Source organism: Nannobrachium achirus, assembly GCF_963921795.1.
Source record: "Nannobrachium achirus genome assembly, chromosome: 21".
In the NCBI taxonomy this organism is placed as follows: Eukaryota; Metazoa; Chordata; class Actinopteri; order Myctophiformes; family Myctophidae; genus Nannobrachium; species Nannobrachium achirus.
Window position 1 is genome coordinate 15,330,843 of NC_137828.1, and position 24,839 is coordinate 15,355,681.

At 43.2% G+C, this 24,839-nt stretch overlaps 1 protein-coding gene across 1 annotated transcript in view; it reads left to right on the plus strand.

The window, feature by feature from the left end:
- Nucleotides 1-24,839, plus strand: part of reck (reversion-inducing-cysteine-rich protein with kazal motifs) — a 224,212-nt gene that overhangs the window by 35,895 nt on the left and 163,478 nt on the right. The window contains exon 2 of the mRNA XM_080752182.1: nucleotides 19,055-19,113. Within this exon, the coding sequence (XP_080608308.1) occupies nucleotides 19,055-19,113 (59 nt within the window). The remainder of the gene's footprint in view (nucleotides 1-19,054; nucleotides 19,114-24,839) is intronic.

Below are 24,839 nucleotides of genomic sequence, written 5' to 3' on the forward strand. Positions count from 1 at the left end.
CTTTTTCTAAGGACCCGCAAAATGATATGTATTTCGCCACGGACCCCCCATCTCAAAATATTTCGTTCCAGGGACCCCCCCCTAGAAGCAAAATTTGAGTTAAATGTTCGCTTGAAAAATACACATATTCAAAGATTTGCACACATTTTCATGACTTTCCAACAATAGCAGATCTACAAGCTCGCTGTGAGCTTGTAGATCTGCTATTTTTCAATAGCTAAAGTATAAAATAATTAAGGCCCCTCCACCTTGGGCCCTAGTAACTTAGTCCCACTCCCTCCCCCCTTGTGACGCCCCTGTTCCCTGGTGTTTATGGTGAGCTCCGATAATGGGGCCAGTGCTCATTAGCAGACAGCTAATGGGGCCTCTTTTTACTGAACATATTGTCGCGGTCGTCGGGCGGAAACCCTGTATCTCTGTATTTTATTTCATGTTTTCATAACGGGTCTTCATAAATGAATGCCCTAATTTATAGTTTGTCTTATATCAGTGTTGCACAAAAGTAGCCAGAACTGTCATCTGCAAGCTCCTAAACGTGTAGAATATTATTTTATTCTGGCGTATAATGAAATTGCCCAAGTTACACGTAGACCAATTAAGTCGAAAGTGGTTTACTCAGATAAAAAAAAACTCATATGTCCAAAACTATTACTTTTCAGGATTCAAATTCTAAATCTAAAAGCTCAAAACGTCTCGCTTCGCGCCACGTTTCGAGCTCGTACGACACACATCCTAGGTGGGGTTGGCGAAGGGGCCTTTCTGTGTGGAGTTTGCATGTTCTCCCTGGGTAGATACCCTCACAAAAACATGCAGTAATCCTGGTCTCTATAAAACCTCCCCTGGCCAGCCGGGGCACCTGATGGAGGGGAAAGGAACTGGTTGGAATAACGTGTTCCTTCCACGCACTATGTCCAACCGGGGAAACTCCTCCCTGTCAGGTGATAAGAAGTGGCCTGCTCACTCCTCATGCATTGAAGGAAGCATGAGCTCAGTTCGGGGATCTCCCCAGGCGTGGCAGAGGGAGAGCAGAGCCCAGGATTACAGCTCAGGCAATTGGCACTGGGTGAAAAAATGTGTTACAAAAATCGTGGGATAAAAATTATAGGAAAAAAAAAGGGTACGAATAAGAGGTTTCTGCCCGACAACAACGATATCTAACCAATGAAAAGTACTAACAAGAGCGTGTGACTAAATAATAACTACCCTGGATCCAATAATAATAATCTTTATTGTCCCCAAAGGGAACTTTGTCTTCACAGTCTGTTCAAACAAGAAACAACACATAGCCAAATAACAACACAAACATATCACATAGACAAATCATCAGTAGGCCTACCCCGCTATACACAGAAAAAACCCTCTTAGCGACGGGGGCGATTGTTTAGCTGATTGTTAAGTGCAGCAATGGCTGAGGGGACAAAACTCCTTTTAAACCGAACTTTATGCCACGCCAAGGTTCTGTATCTTCTTGAGAGTGCTAAGCGTGTAATGGCCTTATCGTTCATATCAGACAGTGTGTGGGTGTGGGAAGTCCAATCATCTTGGAAGCAATACGGGTAATACTGTAAAGTTTGTTTCTGTTTGGCATGGACAGTATGGTGAAGAAACATGCAGAGCAGCACAACAGAACAGGTTGTATAATGCTTTTGCACAGACAATAGGAACACAGTTTCTTTTTTTTCCATTTCCTGAAAAGTAACAGGCGTCTTTGGACAGGTTTCCACCTGACAGTGAGGAAGTCTGAATGCACTGCATCACTCATTCCCCTTCCATCCATCCATCACTCCCTCCTCCTTTCAGTTATTCCTCAGCATGCTGTTCTTTCTTTTGTGTGTGTGTGTGTGTGTGTGTGTGTGTGTGTGTGTGTGTGTGTGTGTGTGTGTGTGTGTGTGTGTGTGTGTGTGTGTGTGTGTGTGTGTGTGTGTGCGCGCGCGTGTGTGTGCGTGTGTGTGCGTGCTCACTTATGTGCGTGTGTCCATAGGCTAGCTCTATCGCCCTCTCTCCTTTGTCTTGCGCTTTATTGCCATGGGAAACATACGTTTACGTTGTAAAGGCGAGTGTGTAGATGCACTCGTTGTCCTGTCTCTTCAGGTCCTGTGATTTTGCACATTCATGTCGATGCTGACAGTAAACAATGGGCTACAGAGAGAAGCTCTGTTACTCGCTCCCCCACCATTGTCAATAATCACATTTTGGGGACGCCATTGAACGACAACATGTGGAAGAGAAGCTTGGCAGAAAGAGAGTGGGAACATTTCGATAGTCCGACGTCCCATTTAGTCCGAGTAAGGTTAGGGTTTAGGGTTAGGGTTAGCATTCACCAGGTTAGCATTCACCAGCGTCGGCAGGTTAGCACTGACCAGCGTCGGACTAATGAGACGTCGGAGAGTAGCCTACTGATTGTCTCTGACTTCAGGTGGGGGACAGAGCTTGCTACATGGTGAAGTTACACTAACAGCAGTGGTAAAGTAACTTAATATATTACTGTACTTAAAGGACGACTTCACCACTTTTCAACCTATCTTCATATAATTGGTCCTCACTAATGTTCATGATAAAATAGCACATTTTTCTTCTACTCGGTATGTGTCTCATAGGAAGGGCTGAAACCAGTGACATCGATGGGGATTCCAAGCTAATAGAAACTGTAGACTTTCTATTCCTGAAAATGTACAGTGTTATAATGGAAGCCACTGCTCTCGCCATAATAAAAATGTAAATCTTTTTTACATTTTCCTAACAATGATGTCACTGGTAGACAGGTTTCTGAACTTCCCACAGCCCTCCTAAGAGACACAGACCGAGTATAGAAATAAATTGTGCAATTTTATCGTGAACATTAGTGATGACCAATTACATGAAGTCGTCATTTAAGTACTTGAGGTACTTTTACTTTACTGGAGTACATCCAATTTTCAATACTTCTACTCCTACATCTCAGAGGCAAACTTTTACTCCACTATAATTATTTGAAACTTGACATACTAGTAACTTTGTAGTAACCAATTATTATTCAGAAATCAACAATTGCCAAATTACTTTGGCAATTTGAAAATAGCCGATCTACAAGGTCATAGCACGTTGCGGCGTGTTGTGCAGGATTTTTATACATTTTAAAACAGGGGACATATACTTTTGGTACTTTAAGTATATTGTGATGCCAATACTTTTGTACTCTTACTCAAGCAAATTTTGAACACTGGACTTTTTATTTGTAACAGAGTATTTCTACCATGTGGCATTAATACTTACAGCAAGACTGGTAAAAATCTGACTACATTCATTCATTCATTCATTCATTCATTCATTCATTCATTCATTCTCCACTGATTTGTTCTCATATTCTCCAAATATAAAACTAACTACCTACTGTACTGTTTCTCATAAAGACACTTACACAGATAAACATTTATCCCACCACACTCACACGCACGCACGCACGCACGCACGCACGCACGCACGCACGCACGCACGCACGCACACACACACACACACACACACACTAGAGACCTGCTCTAATTTAGTGTGTGAGTGGAGCTAGAGATGGATGGATTCCAGAAATTCTAGTATCACCCAAAGATACAGATACAGAGGCGCGCACACCCACACACACACACACACACACACACACACACACACACACACACACACACACACACACACACACACACACACACACACATGCATGGCAATAGTAATCTAGGATCATAGGTAAACCAAGAATCTATCGTCAGTCTAACAGTAGAGTAAAACAAAAAAACAAAAATCTTTACATTGAAACTATACACATTATAGGATGCCAGGTCAACAATGACCTTGTATTATCACACAACATAGTCTCACCGCATTGCCAAAATAGCTGACGTGACAGCAAATTACAAACTCACAATGATGTATTGTGAACTTGTACATTTTTGACACGTGGAGCCGGCGTATTAAGGGGAGCACACATTGGACACGGGCGGCTGCGCAGCGTCGCGTCGCGGTATCGACGCACGTGAAGTGCCGCACGGTAACCCCAACTGGATGCGGCGCGCTGCCACACAGCACATCCATTTCCTCCGGTGGGGAGAACCATGGGAGAACATGTTCACCGCGCGGCAACGCTGGAAAAATAGAACCCACCGCGGCGTATCGGCGCGGCAGGCGAGGCGGCAGACCCGCGGCTGACGGCACCGGTGTGGGTTAGTTCATTGAAAATAATGGGGCCGTATGTTTTGACGCGCCGCCTCCGGTGTGTGTTCCCCTTTAGTCTCCTTGGGATACCAACGGGCCCCGAGCCATGCGGCCCATAGGGACACGAACAAGTACAGTTTGTCACAGGGGTCCAGCCCTCGAATGCGGAGTGCCAAGCAGGGAGACATTGGGTACCAGTTGTAGATAGTCTCCACTATGACTCACCCGCCCGGGGATTGAACCCCCGACCTCCCAGTCTCAGGGCGGACACTCCAACCGCAACGCCACTGAGCTGGTTGACAGTGACAAGGGATAAATTGCCTTGTGATTGCGGAGCCTCTCCCTCCTCCAACACAAAATGAATCTGTCTCTGTGTTGGTCGACCCCGTTGTCTCCGATTCTGTAACCACTCAAATCTCCAAAGCTGATGGAGGCGCCAACCCTGGCTTCAGTTGACTCGGGAGTTTCTCCTTAATCACAGCGGCTGGGACGTCGAACGCACTTGGATCTTGAATATTGTGTTTGGCCATTCTCTGACTTATTGTTCACTTTGGTGGATACACTCATGGGATTATAACAAAAAGAGCAACACAATTATTTAGGAAGGAATGTGCTTGATCTTTAAAGCCTCCTGATTTGTGAATTTTATAGACAAATGTCACACGTGGTGCATTTAGACACGTTGGACCTTTTTGGTGGGTATTGTGTTTCATAGTGCACAGACTTGGCATGTGAAACTTTAACTCATGCCAGGTCTATTAATGATGCTTGTTTGGGCGGTTTAGATATTGTAGAGTAGAGTCTTGATTGTCCACACGTGGAAGTTTGCCTCTGGCTTCACTTCATGATGGTACAACTTGTACCGTGATTTATAGTAGTCAAACACATTGCTCTAAATCACAAACATATTCACTTCCTATTAGGTTTCTGTTCCGCTTTTAACCACATGAACCCTAACAACCTCATGAAAATAAACATCTACAGATCTACAATCTAACCATATATTTAATACTTTAGCTATTGAAAAAATATTAGATCTACAAGATCATATTGCTATATGAGCATGTAGATCTGCTATAAAAAAAAAAAACATGAACATTTTTAACTCAAATCTTTGCTTCTGCAGGTCCCTGGCACAAAATATTTTGTACATGGGGGTCCGCAGCCAAATTGCCTACATATCATTTTGGGGGTCCTTGACATGAAAACGTTTGAGAACCACTCTATTATATACCCGACCTCAATATACTTAGCATGACATCGAGCTATATTTTCGACCATGCCTTACCCCTTTCCCTAAACATCTTTGCCTTTGTTTACTTTTTTGAAAAACATTGAAAAAAAAAAAAACTTCAAATAGCCGAACTACATCGACACGTTGTGAGCGTTGTGATTCCCTGTATTTGAAATATTTAAAAATGGTTTTCAAAATAGTACAAAATTTCAAAAGTGTTTAGGGGCAAGGGGTATGGCATGGACGAAAAATAGGGCCCATTATTTCCACGTGGCGATCAGATACTGTATGCCAGTGTTTCTCAAAGTGGATTCCAGGGACTCTGTGGGTTCCTTTTGGGAGGGGGGGGGGGGGGTCTAAATTGACCCATACAAGTCTGTAACTCTGACAGTGTACAAATGGAACCAAATGAACCAGTCAGGGTTCATTTGGTTCCATTTGTACACTGTCAGAGTTAAGGGGAGACCTTGACATTTAGAAGTTTGTGTAACACTGCTGTATGCCACACCTGTATCAAAGATATGGTGACCCAGATGAGGGGAAGCAGTGTATTATGGGAGTATAGTGTCATTCATGCTATAAACAGGAGATGAGACTGCAACGCCTGATGCATGCTGTTTGCTGTATAGAAAGAACTGAGAACTGGAACCTCAGAAGAAATGAAGTGATATTTCTGTGTACGTGTTTGTGTGTGCGTGCGTGCGTTTTGGAGCAAAGTGGGGGTGTTCCAAGGGGTCCCGACTCCCCAGCACAACCACTTTAACGGATTGCCAGATAGCAGATCGACAAGCTCACGACAAAATCCGCTATAAAAGATTATCGCAAAGAAATGTGGAGAAATTAAGCATCAAGCATGGGTGTCTCACAAACACTTTGCAGATGGGGTGTTCTGCGGCCAAATACATATTATGCATACTTATTACAGGGTTCCCACGGTCATGAAATTCCTGGAAATATTTTGAAATTAGAAAAATATTTTTCCAGTACTGGAAACGTTTTGGAATTTAGGGTCCTGGAAGGTCCTGGAAAAAAATAGCTATGCATTGTCTTTGGTTATTGATTTTGTTAATACCTCTGAAATGACAAATTAACTCATTGAGTGCCTATCCCGAATATGTTCGGGATATATTATCGCATACCAGAGTGCCTATCCCGAACATGTTCGGGATATAAAAAAAAAAAAAAAAAAAAAAAAAAAATCTAGTGAACATGATTTCAATCGCGATTTTGCATGTTCCACCCCCATACAACCCCATCTAACATACAGGGCAGCCATGTTTGTTTACATAACATGTAAAACATAATGGCGATTATCTCAAGAATGCCTGAACGGATTTCCAATCGGATTTTTTTGTTTGAAAGCTGTGAACAAACTGCACAAATCCACTTCAATGCAATCCAGGATTGCATTGGATTTTTTAGAGCTCATTCTTCTCTGTTTTTTTCCCATGCATGAGGTGTGCAAGGTTTAATCATGGCTAAGTTGACGAAAATAAGGCTTCTAAAATGCTTGGTAACCAATAGCTAACTTCAAGCTAACTTCATCCTCTTCCTGTACATGCACAAAGGAAAGTGTTCAGGCAAGTCATGGCTGCAGGGCTTCTGCATATACCAGCATATCTCTATGGGATTTTCTATGGCCACTGGGCGCCCTCTAGTGGTGAACGGGGTGGCACTCAAAGAGTTAAACATGGGCCAATTGTCAAATATTAGAGGCAGAAATTGTGAAATTGTGCTATTTTCACAATAGAACCGTGTTATACAAAATTCCTCAACTCTTAGGCTGGACTCACACATATGCGTGAAACATCTTCTCCGTATCGTCTGAGAATGGCCACTGGGGGCGCCGTACTAATGCATTGTCAATGGAAGGTTGTTTGGTTTTTTGTCGTTGCCGTGTCTCTAGTTCAACCGCAGCCTGTCTTTTGGCCAAGAGTCACGGCAACGACAAAACACCAAACAACCTTCCATTGACAATGCATTAGTACGGCGCCCGCAGTGGCCATTCTCAGGCGATATGGAGAAGATGTTTCACGCAAATGTCTGTACAGCGCCTGAGTGCTCGTCAGGGTGCCGGGTCCCCAGTTAAAACATGATTATTTCTGGGGTCACGGCCTGAAAAGGTTGAGAACCACTGGCATACACTACCTGTCTTGGGGCATTGCGCATAGGAGTAAGTGACCTGTTATTGAGCTGAAATATTGTTATATAGTCCTGGAAATTAGGTTAAATTTTTTGAAAAGTTTGGGAAATTAATTGGTAAAAATGTGTGGGAACCCTGTTATTATATTCAGAGCTCCTTGATATGAAAAGGTTTTTGGAGAAGTACAGCAGTGTTTTGGAGTGAGTGGGAACTACAAGAAGTAGAGGAGGGGCTAAAAGGAGAGAGAGAGAGAGAGAGAGAGAGAGAGGGAGAGGGGAGGTGGGTTCACGCAGGGAATTCCTTTGATGTGGCTTGTGGGTGGCATTATTCCTGTTCCTCTGAAGGCCGGGACACGGTAGCAAAACATTAGCACATGTTGCTCTATTTGAATGTATGATCCGTCATGCGGCGGTGTGGCGTGTGCACTGTTGTTGTTGTTGTTGTTGTTGTTGAGTGTACAAATGGAACAAATACTGTCAGAGTTATACATATTGTCGTAGTAAATCAGTGTGCCCCCCCATGTTTCATGTCAAGGACCAAGGACCCCCCCCCCCCCAGAAGAAACGTTTTATCTGAAAATTAATTTAAAAAAAACAAAAAAAAACGATTCTTCTTTTGTTTTCTAATTTCTAAATAGCAAATGTGCAAGCTTGCACATCTTTTTTTATATATATATATTTTTTACATACAATACACAAAGACAAAGACACTCACATTCACACACATACCACCTGCACATGCCTATCGAGAGTAATAATAGCAATAATAATACATAATTCCCATACATTGCCCACAAAGATCTTCTTCAACCATACATTGTTATTACATTAGGTAGTTATTTCCATGGCATTCATATACATCTCCCACAGCTGTGGGAGAAGCTTGCACATCTGCTATTTTTGAATAGTCAACATTTAAATGGATAAAGTGTTAAATAATTGTGATGCTACATTAACTACTTTTGCTGGGGATCCCCCTAGAACCTCCTTCCCCCATGGACCCCTGGGGGTCCCCAGACCCACTTTGAGAACTTCTGGTACAGAGAGAGAGAGAGAGAGAGGAGAGAGAGAGAGAGAGAGAGAGAGAGAGAGTCTGACGTTCTTTGACCAAACATGTCAGCACACAATGCGACAGAAAAACTAGTTAAACTATTTACATGGTGCAATTGGAACTCCCCACTGAAACGCATTGAAGTTCTTCTTTTGTATAGTCCACACATCAACCCAGCTGCTAGGCTGTATGAACACATTGCTGTGGCTGAGTGCATCTGGGTGGCACAGCTATAGGACTCCATGTCTTTGCATTGGGTTCGGTTTGGCTTGGCTTGGCTTGGCTTGGCTGGGTGCTCCAGTGCAGTGGTTCTTCTCCGACTTTTTCATGTCAAGGACCCCCAAATTACTGTAATTATATAGTTATTTGGCCATGGACCCCCATCTGAAAATATATATGAGATTTGTGTTGTTCCAATGTTTCAAAAGAATATATTTTTTTAGCGGTGCACGCTAACTGCTCCTATGTCTGGCTTTGTGTGTCCTTTTGTCCGTAGTACGAGACGTCACACGAGACTAATGTCATAGAAAGTACACAGAAACCGACATCACCACAGCTGATGTCACAGACAGAACGGTCCATACAAGGAGTGCATACGGGTGCATTCTTTTTTGGCAGATCTACAAGCATTGCGACGCGTTGTGAGCTATTGTAGCTATTTTCAAATAGCTAGTGAATAGGATTAAAGTGGTTTAACGGACTGATGCCGTACTAAAACATTTTGCTGGGGGCCCCCTGGAACCCCCTCAAGGACCCCTGGCCCGGGCGTCCCCGGACCCCCACTTTGATAACCACTGCTCCGGTGATTGGTTGCTGGGTGGGAAACAAGCATGGCGGGGGAGGAGAGGGGCTTGCAAAGAAACATGCACGTGCACACATAGACATGCACTCCAAGCTCACAACGCGTTGTGAGCTTGGAGGTCTGCTATTTTCAGTATTTTCACCAAAAGGCCCTTTTACAAATGTTAGCCCCCTGCCTCTCTAACATTCTCTGCACGTCCGTGCAAAGAAAGGTAACATCAACAACAGACCTGAGCGTGTGAACAGAACAATGAGGAGAGAGGAGAGAGAGATCAGATGGAGAGGAGGAGGACAGTGTGATGGTAAAGATAGAGGGAAAAAGACTCAGACAGGAAGAGAGGTTGTGATAGAAATCGTTGCAGTTGGCTGGAAACCTTGTATCTCCTTGTAAACCATACCTTTTTTATGATTATATATCGTCGTTGTCGGGCAGAAACCCCGTATCTCCAAGTTTCAAATGTGTACGTTTTTTGGTAAAATAAAGTCCTGCTTCATCATACACAAGACCGTCGCACGAGACTAGTGAAAACAGCAGATCTACAAGCACACAACGCCTCGCACCGCAACGCCTCGCACCTAAAAACGGAATAAAAATAATTAAAATACAAAATAAATAGAGACAGGTGATAAAGAAAATTCTAAAATTCTATTCAAAAAAAGAGGGGGGGGGGGGGTATAGCAGAGCTATAAGCTCTCATTGCATGTTGTGTGGGAACCCCTGCTTCTTAACCTTAGTTAAGAAGCAGCCCCTAATTGGTAATATAATGGACACAACATGGACATGTTGTGTCCTATCAGACCTATAGCACACATCAAACGGTGAACATTTGTTAATTTTTGTTGTAACAGTCTCGTGGCCCCTGTCATTTTGCAACTGTGGCCCCCTGCCTAATCTAGTTGAATACCCCTGTACTACAGTATATACAACACTTGTTTGTAATAGCTGGGGCTGTAATATGTTTGTTTGTGTTGGGTAATATTTGTAGACATCGGCGCAAAATCTAAGACCTACAATATCAAGGTGTTACAGATGTTGTCCAAAAATCATGCAGATCCGTACACAGTATCTCTGTAGCCATTAAACGAAACGGGTATTTCTTACATTGATGCTGAGCTCCTACATATTATCATGTAAGTACCAGTTAAAGTTACTTTCCATCCCTCATAAACTGTGTGCACAGTGCACACCCCATAACCCACACACTGCACATCATTTCAGAGCTCATATCTTTGAACGGGTAAGGGCTAGTTATTTATAGATTTATGAAAGGGTAAGAAAGCAAAACCCCCCAGGTAGGCACTCTTATAAACGGCTGAACAACTGCACTGCATGTTGAACTATAATTTGTTTTATCTCGTTTTAGGATAAAGTACTTGTAATGATCTGTGTCTCCTTTGCTGTGTCTGCATGTAATGTGATAGCAAAACCCAAGACGCATTCCACATGAGGTTGTGAGTGTGATTCCCTGATGTTACACCAACATGAAGCCATAATGCATTAGGTTTGAGGACAGGACAGGGTCCCTCCCTCCATAATGATAGACTATCCCCACTCACCCAGTGTACAATTACACCTTCCCTTCACACACACACCCTACATCAACTGTCTGAGTATACACTGTCTGTCTGTCTGTCTGTCTGTCTGTCTGTCTGTCTGTCTGTCTGTCTGTCTGTCTGTCTGTCTGTCTGTCTGTTGGGCTCTACTCCTCTCTCTAATATGTCCCCTTGACCGTGGCTCTGTGGGTGGGGCTATGTAATCACCAGAAACATAAAACATGCATTCTGTTCTACCTACCTACCTACCTATACCTACCTACCTACCTACCTACCTACCTACCTACCTACCTACCTACCTACTGTACCTACCTACCTACCTACCTACCTACCTACCCACCTACCTACCTACCTACCTACCTACCCACCCACCCACCCACCTACCTACCTACCTACCTACCTACCTACCTACCTACCTACCCACCCACCCACCCACCTACCTACCTACCTACCTACCTACCTACCTACCTACCTACCTACCTACCTACCTACCTACCTACCTACCTAGCCTTGTAAACAGACTCCTCCTGCCTTCTGATTGAGTCTGGTTTACAAGGCTACTACCTACCTAACCACCTACCTAGCTACCTAGCTACCTAGCCACCTGCCACCTACCTGCCTGCCTGACTGTCTGTCAGTCAGTTCAATTCAAAGTTGACATATGAAACATGCATTTACATTGCCCAAAACAATGTGTGTAATAAAATCACTAAAGAAACTAAGAAATGTACGTATATACTATACTATACCGTATATACACTTAAAATAGAACAAAGAAACATGTAAACTTGTGTCATACAGTATTTAAAGTTTGCAAACAAATTATACAAGAAAAAGAAGCAAACCCAAAAAGAAAAACAGTGGTTCTCTCTCTCTCTCTCTTGCTCTCTCTCTCTCTGTGTCCAATCTATGAATAAATTACAGAGCTGGAGCCTTGACATCATGCATGCCGACGTGTGTGTGTGTGTGTGTGTGTGTGTGTGTGTGTGTGTGTGTGTGTGTGTGTGTGTGTGTGTGTGTGTGTGTGTGTGTGTGTGTGTGTGTGTGTGTGTGTGAGTGCTTCGCGGTGGGGACCAGTTTGTTGACAGAACGCTAGCCTGTGCCGTGCCAAGGTGCTTACTGGAACTCTCAGCTGGGCTGTGTGGCTTGGAGCTCTGCTTGCCTGCCAAGCACACCCTCGGTGTGTGTGTGTGTGTGTGTGTGTGTGTGTGTGTGTGTGTGTGTGTGTGTGTGTGTGTGTGTGTATGTGTGTGTGTGTGTGTGTGTGTGTGTGTGTGTGTGTGTGTGTGTGTGTGTGTGTGTGCGTGCGTGCGTGCGTGCGTGCGTGCGTGCGTGCGTGCGTGCGTGCGTGCGTGCGTGCACAGTGCTAGTGTTCGTAGCATCTTGTGTGTTCACACTTCCACAGGAGTTTTAACCACTTAAACCCTGCAGTCCAGGGGTCTTCACTGTGGGCGTCCAGGACTCCTAGGGGGTCCTCGGAGTTACTCCAGGGGGGCCGCACTGCTTGCACACACTGCTATGTATGTGTGGGTGTTCTTTCCATCATCCCCATGTAAAGCCTTGTTTATAATGAATTGATACGGGATAATGATGCATCGCATTGTGACATTCGGTCCAGAATTCCTGTCTACTGTATGTACAGTATGTAATAATGCTGAGGATTAAGAATCAGTCATTTAGCTTGTAACTTCTGGAACCCCCTAAGGACCTAGAGACCAGGGGTTCTCAAACCTTTTTAGGCCGTGACCCCCAAAATAAACATATTTGAACTGGGGACCCCCACCCTGACAAGCACTTGGAATTTTAGGTATTACATTTAATGTGACGTTGTGAGCATGTAGATCTGCTATTTTCACAATGTTCGCCTCTTGCTTACTTAATATTTGACAGTTTGGCCAGTTTGGTATTAAAACGGTCTTGGAAGTCATTCAATTGTCACTTTATAAATGTGCAGATACCCTGTATACTTATACTGTGTGTTGGTTTGTTTACCGTTAGTGAAAAAAAGTGAGCAAAAAAAATACATTAAGCTAATCATCTGAGGACCCCACAAAATAATTTGGGGACCCCACTTGGAGTCCCGACCCCAAGTTTGAAAATCACTGTCTTAGACAAACGTTCCCAAACTTTTCCACGTCGACGTCCCTCAAATAGATGAAATAAAGTCAGCACACTGTCAAATTAACCTGCTCCTATAGGTTGTTATTGACATTTCCAGAACCATGTTGAAACTTCAATAATAAACTCCTGGGAGCAGTTTAATGTGACAGTGTGCTGACTTCATTTATTTGGCCTGTCTTGACCAGTTCGTCCTGCACCTGAACCATAGTGGTTATGTGAGCTCTTTTCTCAGTCGGTATTGCTGTGGCCTCACAGCTAGAAGGTCCCGGGTTTGATTCCCGCCGGGGACGCTGTGGGCGCTGGCGGTGTGTTCTCTCCTCCGCGTCATCAGCACCCACACCCTAGTTGGGGTTGGCGAAAGGGCCTTTCTGTGTGGAGTTTGCATGTTCTCCCCGTGTCTCCTATAGGGTAGTAGGGTTGGGACGATATTGGTATCTCACGATACGATATCTATCACGGTATTAGGCTCTCGATAACAATAATATCACGGTATTCGATATATTGCGATATTCGATATATTGCAAGAAATGTCACCAACGATATATCACAATATATCTAACTGAAAATGAAAAATTACCATAAAAGGCCAAATTCTGGAATTATACATTTATTCCATTAATTTCACAAGATTCATTTATAAATTCGCTAATAAGTAGATGAATCTTGCCTCCTCAAACAACAAACACTGCAACTTTGTAACCTGCCCACAATTTATCTGTCCACAACAATGGGTATGCCTAACTAAAACATCCATAACTAAAAAGCATGTAGTGAAAATGTAATTGACAAGAAACATGAAATAATATTGACACGTGTAAAAAATGTACATGCATAGTGCCTGGAACCTTAAAATAAAATAGCCTCTCTAAAACAGGCTATAGGATTGTGCCAATTACATGGAGGAAAATTATTTGTGTGTGTGTGTGTGTGTGTGTGTGTGTGTGTGTGTGTGTGTGTGTGTGTGTGTGTGTGTGTGTGTGTGTGTGTGTGTGTGTGTGTGTGTGTGTGTGTGTGTCTGTATGACTTCCATTCATATTAACGTAGGTGTGTGTGTAATTGTGTGTGTTTGTATATTGTAATGGTGGCTGCATGTGTACAGTAGCCAATGTGTGTGTCCACTAAACACAGACAGAGCTGTATGTGTTGCTCAAATTAACTTCACCTTGTTGTAAACTGAAGACAAGATGCAATGTATCCTCCTCTCTCCCTCTCTCTCTCTCGGACCGTCAGACTCAGCGCAACGTTCTTCTCTCTTCCTCACTGTTGCATAATCCGGCCGATCTGTGAGTCATTTATCTCACTAGCGCCCCCACTACAAACAGTGCAGGCGGCTGAGGGTATTGCACCATAGTACTACACCATACAGTAGGTTAAATGGGAAATCCCTGGTGTTATGAAAACTCGATATTTGCCGGCAACATATCGATAATTATCGCAGGAGATAATACCGCGGTATATCGAAATATCGATATTTTGTCCCAGGCCTATAGGGTAGGTAACCTCACTAAAAACATGCAGTAATCCTGGACTCTATACTGCCTGATGGAGGAGAAAGGAACTGGTTGGAAAAATGGGTTCCTTCCACGCGCTACGTCCTACCAGGGAAACTCCTCCCTGTCAGGTGATAAGATGTGGCTTGCTCACTCTCCCTCTGCCAACCTGAGGAGAGCCCCAAACTGAGCTCATGCTCCCTTCAGTGCATGAGCTGAGTTCAGGGCTCTCCCCAGGTTGGCAGAGGGAGAGCAGAGCCCAGGATTACAGCTTAGGCAATTGGCTCTGGGTGAGAACTGGGTTACAAAATCGTGGGATAAAATTTAGAAAATGAATAAAGTATTCAATCAATCGCAGTAAGGCTTTGTCCCCACAGATCATTACCTTAAGGTTCTGGTCCTGCCCACAGACTAATGGCACTTGGGTCTCGGAGACCGCCACCTTTCACATAGGAAAATGGCCAGCAAAGTCCAACAGTGGTACCTTAAAATCTGTCGTTCTCAAGGTTGGGTCAGGGAACCTCCTAATGGTTCTGTCAGGGCGTTCCAAATGGATCCTTACTGGTACTCTGAGTGTGTACAAATGGAGCCAATCGGGGGATCCTTGAAATTAAAGGACAACTTTTAGCGATTTTAGTATTTTCAGATTTCAGTGGGTGGGGGCATGCTTACAAGTTAATAAATATGTATTTTTAGACACAATAAGCCGGCAATTTCTTTGTTACTATTTACACCAGCCCCCATAAGTCACATCTGCCCATGAAAGATTGTGGTGCATCTTGGGAATGGGCTTATAATTGTGTCTAAAAAGACATATTTAGCCACAAATCAAAATCGTTAAAATCACTAAAACAATAGAAAGAAGTAAATGAAAACATTTTAACGAAAAAATGAACTCTTGTTGTAAAAAATCAAAGTTGTCCTCATAATAACCACATAATGGAATAGACTTGTATTATTTGGCAACAGTTAAAAGCACAGTATCACCAATTGAAAGCACCAAACTGGATTCATCACCCACAAAAAAAGCAGATGTTTGTTTCCTTTGTGGTCCACAATAAAACATACACCCAACAAAACACAGACCGCACAAAAACAAGCAAACAACACAATAAATTGATTATGTTGAAGATGACACGGAAGATCACAGAAACCTTTTCTTTCGGTACTTCATCAGTCACACTCGTGTTCCCTGTAGTCAGTGGTGGAAAAAGTATCAAGGTTCAAGGTTGTACTTTATTGTTACATCTTTTGTACCGGTACATAAGAGTAAAACCTATTTTATGAAAGTGTTGACATCAAAAAGTACAAAAAGTTAAAGTACAACACGTTTGAAAATATCAGATCTACAAGTTCACAATGCATCACAATGCTTTTCAGATCGCCTAGGTATAAAACAGGGCTAAACTGGTTAATGTATGTTTCATAATATTATAATTTATATCTGCAAAGTAACAAGTAACTAAAGTTTTCAAATAAACGTAGCAGAGTAGAAGTACAATATTAATTTGGATCCGAGAGTAGTCCTGCTTTCACGGAATAAGAGATGATTCAGACATGGAGATGTCTGGCTTCGATCGGGTGCTCTGATTCATCTCTCTACACTGGAGAGTCCAAGACCACACTCAGAGACCACTCACTCACACACAGGCACACAGACACACACACACACACACACACACACACACACACACACACACACACACACACACACACACACACACACACACATGCAACATTACAAGGGCTTTGGTCCTCGACCGAAACAACAGCCAATTACATTGTATCTTTATTGAGCAATTGTAAACAGCTTGTGCAGGTGTCCTTGATTCCCTGAAATGATGCATGTCTGTCTACTAACACTAATGCACCTGCTGCAAAGATTCTATTCAGGCTGTGTTGATGACTTTTTGCACTATATTATTTAAAATAGTAAAGGTTACCAGACTTTGCTCTTACAGAGACTTGTAGAGCCCAGTTTAGGGCGGTATGGTATCATGTCCAAGTCGAGTCTTGAGATTGACTGGAGTCCAAGTTGAGTCACAATATTTTTAGATGTTGAGTCGTTATAGTCAGAGTGGTCAGCACCACCCTACACCCTATGAGTCAGAACTGACTATTATATTATCACTGTTTAGCAGAAAACTTGTATGTTCCAAATATGTACTCCTATAGTAAAAATCACACCCAATGTGAAGTGAGCGGTGGTCGTGCTTGCACAACGTCTTCAGACTAGGATTTGAGTCTAGGATGTACAGGCTATGCTACACACACACACACACACACACACACACACACACACACGTTTTGCTATGGCAAAATGCTGAGGAAAAAGGCTACAGACATACGACATATGACATCACTAGACAAACATGATGCTACGTACACACATTTTACTATGGCAAAAAGGCTACAGACACACGCACAGCCACGTATAGGAGCAGTTAGCACCGCTCAAAAATTGGCTAATGGGAGTGCGGGCGGGACTACGTCATCACGCTCATGTCACTATGACTCAGCCATATCCATATAAGGAGTTCCCAAAGCAGCTACGCCCAGATATGGAGTAGTCTAACCTCAATGTGTCTCACTTGTCTCGGGCATCAGGCGCAAACACATCAACAATCTTCAAAATGATTGATGAGTACAAAATGGGGTATGCTCATTATATGGGCATATATTCATGACACCAGGGATTTCCATATATGGGCATTAAAGGGACAAAGACTACAGATACAGAGATCTCCATTTATGGGCATATTGGTTGGATCGGCTCTGCGGCGTAGGTGTGGCGAACCTCCAGTGTTCCAAAATGTCCCAACATTTTGAAATATATAGAAAATGGTTGAAAATGTTGGGAAATGTTGAAATATTTTCCACTTATGACATGCCCAAAATAGGGACACCAGGTTGAAAGTGGTAAAGTTGGTGGGTTTTATAAATATTCAACCAGCGTATGAAAAGAATAAGTCAGAGCTAATGACTGAATAATAACTATTGGATCCATTTGGAACTCAGGAGGACACATATGTTTTTCCCGCCTGTGTGTGAACAGGGGCGTCACAAGGGGGGGGGGGGGGGGGGGGGGGGGTAAAGTGGGACTGAGTTACTTGGGCCCATTATTTTATACTTTAGCTATTGAAAAATAGCAGATCTACAAGCTCACAGCGCGGCACTCGGTGCCGCGCTGTGAGCTTGTAGATATGCTATTTTTGAAAAGTCTTTGACTATATGTATTTTTTAAGTGAACATTTGTTTACTCAAATTTAGCTTCTGGGGGGTCCCTGGAACTAAATATTTTGACATGGGTGTCCATGGTCAAATACATTTCATTTTGGGGGTCCTTCTCATGAAAAAGTTTGAGCACCACTGACACATAGAAACATAGTTTTTTTTTAAAAACCTTAGAAGGATTTGAAATATTCAAAGACTTGGCGCAAATTTTCAAGATTTTTCAAAAATAGTAGATCCACAAGCTCGCAGTGCGGCACTCGGTGCCGCGCTGTGAGCTTGTATATCTGCTATTTTTCAATAGTTAAAGCACAAAATACTGCATAATAATGCGTTCCCAATGGGGGCCCCGCAGTGAATCCTTGTACCCAGGGCCCAGAATTTGGTGTGACATGCCTGGGTGTGGAATTCATGGATGGCACACAGAACTCCACGTGTTTCCGCTCATCAAGTCATCATCAGATCAGAGCATCATAAAAGACAGGAAAGAGCTCTATCAAAGTCAGAGATCGTATGCCTTCACACGCGTCTCGACGATAACAGATGCGTCTACAGCGAGCAGAAAAGACCGAATCCCTCTGACGTTGTTAAGTAGAACCTTCCTCCTGGCTTCCCTTGGAGTGATTAAACGTTGCATTGGTTTCTTTTTAAGCCAAGCCCACAGTAGTTTGACAATAATTCCAACATGGTAACAGTAATGCCGGCCAATAGGAAAATACCACCTCTGCGAATCTCTTTATTTACCTCTTAAAGGAGTAGTTCACCCCCAAAATGCCTTTTTTTCTATTGATTACTCACACCATGGACACTTGAGTTCAATAATACCTTTTTGTATTTGTATAGACAAAAATTGATTATAGTAAATTTACCCCTATTGATTCCTGATGGGGACCCAAATGCATTCGGGTCCCCATCCGGAATCAATGGAGGTACATTTATTGTAATGACATTATTGTCTTAGGAATACGACAAAAACTAAAAAATACCCATGAATTCAAGTCTCCATGGCAGTAATCAATAGGAAAAAAAGCCATTTTTGGGGGTGAACTACTCCTTTAAGCCCTGTGGTACGTATCCCACTACGAATGATGTGACTAAGCGAAACCAAATCAACTGACAGCGTCTTTTTCTCTCTTTGTCTCTCTCTCTCTCTCTCTCTCTCTCTCTCTCTCCCTCTCTCTCTGTGTGTGTTCCTGCCTGCCTGTCTGTCTGTCTGTCTCATTATCTTGTCTGTCTGTCTTGTCTTGTCTACAGACCCGTCATGTTGCCACCATGCTGCTGAGTTCTCGCCATGTAGAGAAGCATGTGACCAGGTGAGAATGAATGCGCGCACGCGCGCACACACACGCACGCACGCACGCACGCACGCACGCACACATGCACACATGCACACAAACACAGACACTCTTCAGACCCTCATAGTTGGTCTCTCAAAAGAGTTTTTGAAGATTTCTTTTTGAAGATTGTGTAACGTCTCTTTGTCTCTCTGCGCTCTTTGATGTGCAGCACTGAGAGCTAGAATAAAAATGCCCCCCCCCCCCCCCCCCCCACCCCCCCCGGTTTGAATTGGGAGCAGGTGACGCTCTCTCTCACTCTCCCTCTCTCTTTCTGCCTCTCTCTCTGTATCCCCATCTTTCTCTCCACCCCCCTCTCTCTCTCTCTCTCTCTCTCTCTCTGTCTCTTGTGATGGAATCAATGCTGCACTCCCACAAAAGGCTTCTGTAGACAGTGCAGAGGGATACTTACACATACAGGGTGCATATGGGTGAAAGAAGTTCAAGCCGTAGTGCCATAATCACAGCTGCACCTGCCGCCGCACGGGATGAGAGAAAGAAAGAGAGAGAGAGAGAGAGGGAGAGGGAGAGGGAGAGGGAGAAGGAGAGGGAGAGAGAGGGAGAGTTGTGAAAGAGACCGAAGAGGAATAGAATCTAGAATCACTTTTATTGTCACATCACAGGTTCAGTGCAACAGCGGGCGAAATGTGTTACGATGTAAGCAGGCATTTTGGCAGTAGTTTGGTTCAACATTCTGGCTGTGAATGCGTTAACTAGTGTGTAACCCTAAACTAGTTATAAGGCTAACTCAGTATGAATCTTATTCAACCGTAAAACAAGCATTTCAATTCAACCTCTATTTATTCTCGAGAAGACATTGAGGTTGCCCTCGTTTGCAGTGCCATCGAGATACATCACAATACAACAACAATATTCACACACACTCACAAAAAAACAGACAATACAAAGCAAATTTAAAAACAATTACAGACATTTGTGGGTAGGTTGTCAATTAAAGATTTAAATTGACCAGTATGTTATGGGAGAACATATTGTCACTGTCGGGCAGAAACCTCGTATCTCCAAGTTTCAAATTTGTACGTTTTTTCACAAAGCAAAGCCTTGCTTCATCATACAAGGCCGTCGCACAAAGGTAGTGAAAACAGCCGATCTACAAGCACACAACGCCTCGTGGCGCGAGGCGTTGTGTGCTTGTATCATTTTTAAAATGATAAATTCAAAACAAACGGTTTTGGACATACAAGTTTTCCACCCGACAACGACAATATCTTGAAATGTAGCTGTAGGTCATTCCAAGTGGTTGTATGGGGCATTAAAACAAAAGGCCGTTTTCCCCAGTTCAGTGTTTGCTATGGGGACCTTTGATGTGAGCTAGTCACTGGATCCAGTCCAATCCAGAAGAGATTTAATATACATTGGTAAAGTCCCATCAATTGCCTTAAAAATGAACAGGTACCAATGTTTGTTTCGCCTGTGGGTCAATGAAGGCCAACCGACTCTAAGATACAGGATACAGTGATGAGTCCTATAATTATCTCCAGATATAAATCTCAGAGCAGAATGATAAACTGTATCCAAGGGCCTAAGGATAGAAGGAGCAGCATTTCTATATATAACATCACCATAGTCCAACACAGAGAGAAAGACTGCTTCAATAACCCTTTTTCTACATGTTAGGCCTACTGGGAAACTAGCTCTGTTCCTACAGAAAGAAAAAAAAATCTTTTGCCTTAACTCTTTTTGTGCCTATCCCGAACTAGTTCGGCTTTATTTCGGCCTTTTGATCGGCCGGTGTGCCGATCCCGAACTAGTCCGGCTTTTTATAAAAAAAAAAAAAACATCCAGAGGCCTTACCAAAGCACCGGGCTAAATTTTCGAGCCGACCCCCGGCCGCGGTCTGTTTACATCGGCCCGCGAGAGCGTCGCGCCGCCGATATTTGCCGTCCACTCCAATGCAATCCATGATCTTTAGAGCTCATTTTCTCTGTTCCATGCATATCCATGAGGTGCACAAGGTTTAATCACGGCTAAATCGCCGAAAATAGGGCTTCTAAAATGCTTGGTAGCCAATAGCTAACTACAAGCTAACTTCATCCTGTTCCTGTTCATGACACAAAGGAAAGTGTTCAGGCGCGTCATGGCTGCGCACGGCTTGTGCATATACAGCGTATGTCTATGGTGGATTCTCTGGCCATTGGGCGCCCTCATGTGGTGATTCTGGGCACTGTATGAGTTAACTTGTAGGTAAGATTGTCTATATGGCATTTAAATGTACATTTTTCATCAAGCCAGATTCCGAGATCCATTTGAAGCAGTATTTCTCTATAGTGAGGACCAGGACAAAAAATGGTCCTCACAATGTCTAATTCTGCTATACCTGGGTAGATTCAGGGCAGGCATACACATGCACGCACGCACGCACGCACGCACGCACGCACGCACGCACGCACGCACGCACGCACGCACGCACGCACGCACGCATGTCCTTCTTATCTCCAGTGTCATTTCAGCCATAATGGGTGCAGGCACATATGCTTGGCTGTCGCTTTGATGCTCCTCGGGCTCCTCTGTGTCATTCTCAGCTGAAAGAAGGAGCGCAGAGCAGAGCAGCCATGCAGGCACGTGCACACATAGACATCAAAGGGGGCTTGAGGCCCTTGCTCTTTTATCCGTCTGTAAAAAGTACCTTTCCAGACCATGAATGCTGTTTTTTACTATAGTGACAGAAATGAAGTCGTTACGCCACAGCTCCAGTATTCTCTCGATTTAGCTTAGTTCAGTGTGGTATCAAGCACCGAAAATAGCCAACCTCCAAGCTTGTGTGAGCTTGGAGGTCTGCTATTTTTTATGTTTTCACCAAAAGGCCCTTTTCCGAAATGTCAGCACCTGCCTCTCTAACATTCTCTGCACATCCCTGCAGCCATGTCTGCCAGCCAGCCCACTATTATTTACTATTATTTACACTCTTAACTCCTCTGCTTTTTGCTGGCTTTTTGAGACACTTTGATTATCTGCCAGCAAATTGCTGTGTCGGCTCCGTTTGTTGTGCTTGCCCGCGTGTTTTGTGCAGGCCGTCTGCTTTAAGTGTTTTCTTTTTTTTTTTTTTGCAGGGAGTTGAGGAGGGTTTTTCTTTTTCTTATTTTTTTTTTATGAGGTAGTGGAACCACTTACTCCCCAGCATCCCTATAAGGGATTCTGTGGGAAAAGATTTACCTTTGCGGAAAATTGCAGATGTACAACGCGAGTTTTAAGTGTTTGTTTTTTTCTTTGCAGGGAAGTGAGGAGTCGGAACCACTTACTCCCCGGCATCCCTATTAGGGATTCTGTGGGAAAAGATTTACCTTTGCGGAAAAATTGCAGATGCACAAGCTGTCACAACGCTCCGCAAACGCGAGTGTTTGTTTAACCCATTTCTCTTGAAAAATAGCAGAGTGCAAATTTGTAACTCAAATTTTGCTTCTGGGGGGTCCCTGTAACTAGATATTTTGAGATGGGGGTCCGTGGCTAAATAAATATCAGTTAGGGGGTCCTTCACATGAAAAAGTTTGAGAACCACTGACATGCAGTAGTCTCTCAAGAACAGACTAACTGAGCTCCAGTTATGTGAAAAAGACCATTTCTTTGACGATGGCTGGCCAGATTGCTGACATAGAAACATAGGTTTTTCAAAAAACCTTAGAAGGATTCAAAAGACACTTATAGAATCGGGTCAAAATTCAAATTTTCACGATTTTTCAAAAATAGCAGATCTACAAGCTCGCAGCGCGGCACTCGGTGCCGCGCTGTGAGCTTGTTATCTGCTATTTTTCAATAGTTAAAGCATAAAATAATGATACACAATACAGTGTACCCGTTCTAAATGGGTTAATAAACAGTGGTCTCCCTAATGTTTCTCCAGCTCTTTAGTGAAGATTAACGACATTTTCAGGTGGGGTTGCCAATTTCAGCCAACTAGGAAAGAGTATAGGCCGTTGCACCCATTTATCATTAGCGTAAATGTTATAGTGTCCTTAGGCCAGTTCCAATGTTGTCTTGTTCCATTTCTTTGAGGCATCGCTTTCCAATTTCACTTTAATCTGTTGTTCTGTATCCTGTCTGCGTTCTCTCTCTCCTTGTTGGATAAAATTGGTACCCTCCTGACCTGAAAAATGTATTTTCTATTTGCTAAAGAGTTGGAGAGACAGGGAGAGACTCCTGTTACAGAACAAACACTCTATAGCAATCTATTACTACAGGGGGGCCTCCAAATCTTTGAGTGATAGAAACCTTTTTCTTCTTTTTTTATATTAACCACTTGAACCCTAGTGTCTATATTCTGGGAACTTTTGTTTCTGCGAGGCGTTGTGAGCTTGTAGATCGGCTATGTTTGGCAAAGAGGTTTGGTGTAGAAGGGAAAAAGAGCATACTAAGACAAGTACAGAGTTAAAGGTCAAGTTTTTAAGTATTTACAGCTCAAGTGGTTAAATATCTGAAAACACAAATTGACGTGAATCCAAAATACACTGATCATTGTGCTGTCAAACAATGAAACTATGGAATCTCTGAAAAGGTTGTGGGGGTCCCCGCTTCATCTCTCTCTCTCTCTCTCAACTAAGGGGTCCTTGGCCTGAAAACGTTGAAGACCCCTGCTCTATAGCAATGAGTACTATCAGAAAGAATATAGAGCTATTTAACACACACACACACACACACACACACACACACACACACACACACACACACACACACACACACACACACACACACACACACACATACTTACCCTACCTTTAAGGTTACCATATGTCTATGTCTGATGGCTGTGCCGAGACCAGTGTTGCCAAATGTCCGCTCAAGCGACTTTGTGCTTGTTTTTCTGTGAAGTCCCTTGTAAATATTGGTAGTTGTGGGTTGTGGTGTTTTGGGCTTGTTTCTAAAGTGTTGTTTAGACCAGTGGTTCTCAATATAATTTTCCGCATACCCCCATCTGAAAACATTTTATGCCCCCATACCATTTTTGTGTAGTTAAAATGTAAAACAAAGAAAAATAATAATAATCCAAAAATCCACATTTAACATTTTTTCACATTATCCAATCCAATCCAATCCACTTTATTTATATAGCACATTTTACAACCGAGGTTTACAAAGTGCTGCACATAAGCAAAAATACACCAAGAACAAAACGCTAAAAACACAGAAGAACAGCAAAATCACACAAAATAAAAAACAACAGTGAAACAAACAAAACATAGACCACAGACACTCTCAAGCGGAATTAAAAGCCAAGGTATAAAGATGGGACTTAAGACAAGCTTTAAAAGACTCTATGGTGGGGGCCAGTCTAACATGGGAGGGGAGCACATTCCATAGTGTGGGGGCTATAGCAGCGAAGGCTCTGTCACCTCTGGTTTTTAATTTGGTCGTCTCCGTGACCTTGAGTTTCAGCTGGCCCTCAGACCTCAATGACCTTGGGGGGTTATAAACCTCTATGAGTTCACAGAGGTACTGAGGTGCCAAACCGTTCATTGATTTGAAAGCAAATAGTACAATTTTAAAATCTATTCTGAAGCGAACAGGGAGCCAATGAAGTGTAATGTGCCAGGAGGCTTGATTTAAGCCGGCATACAGTGCATTACAATAATCTAACCGTGTGGTAATAAAGGCATGAATAACACGCTCAAAGTCAGCGAAAGGCAGAGCAGACTTGATTTGAGCGAGCATTAGGGAGACCAATGTTTGTTCACTCATATTTGCGAAGCGCT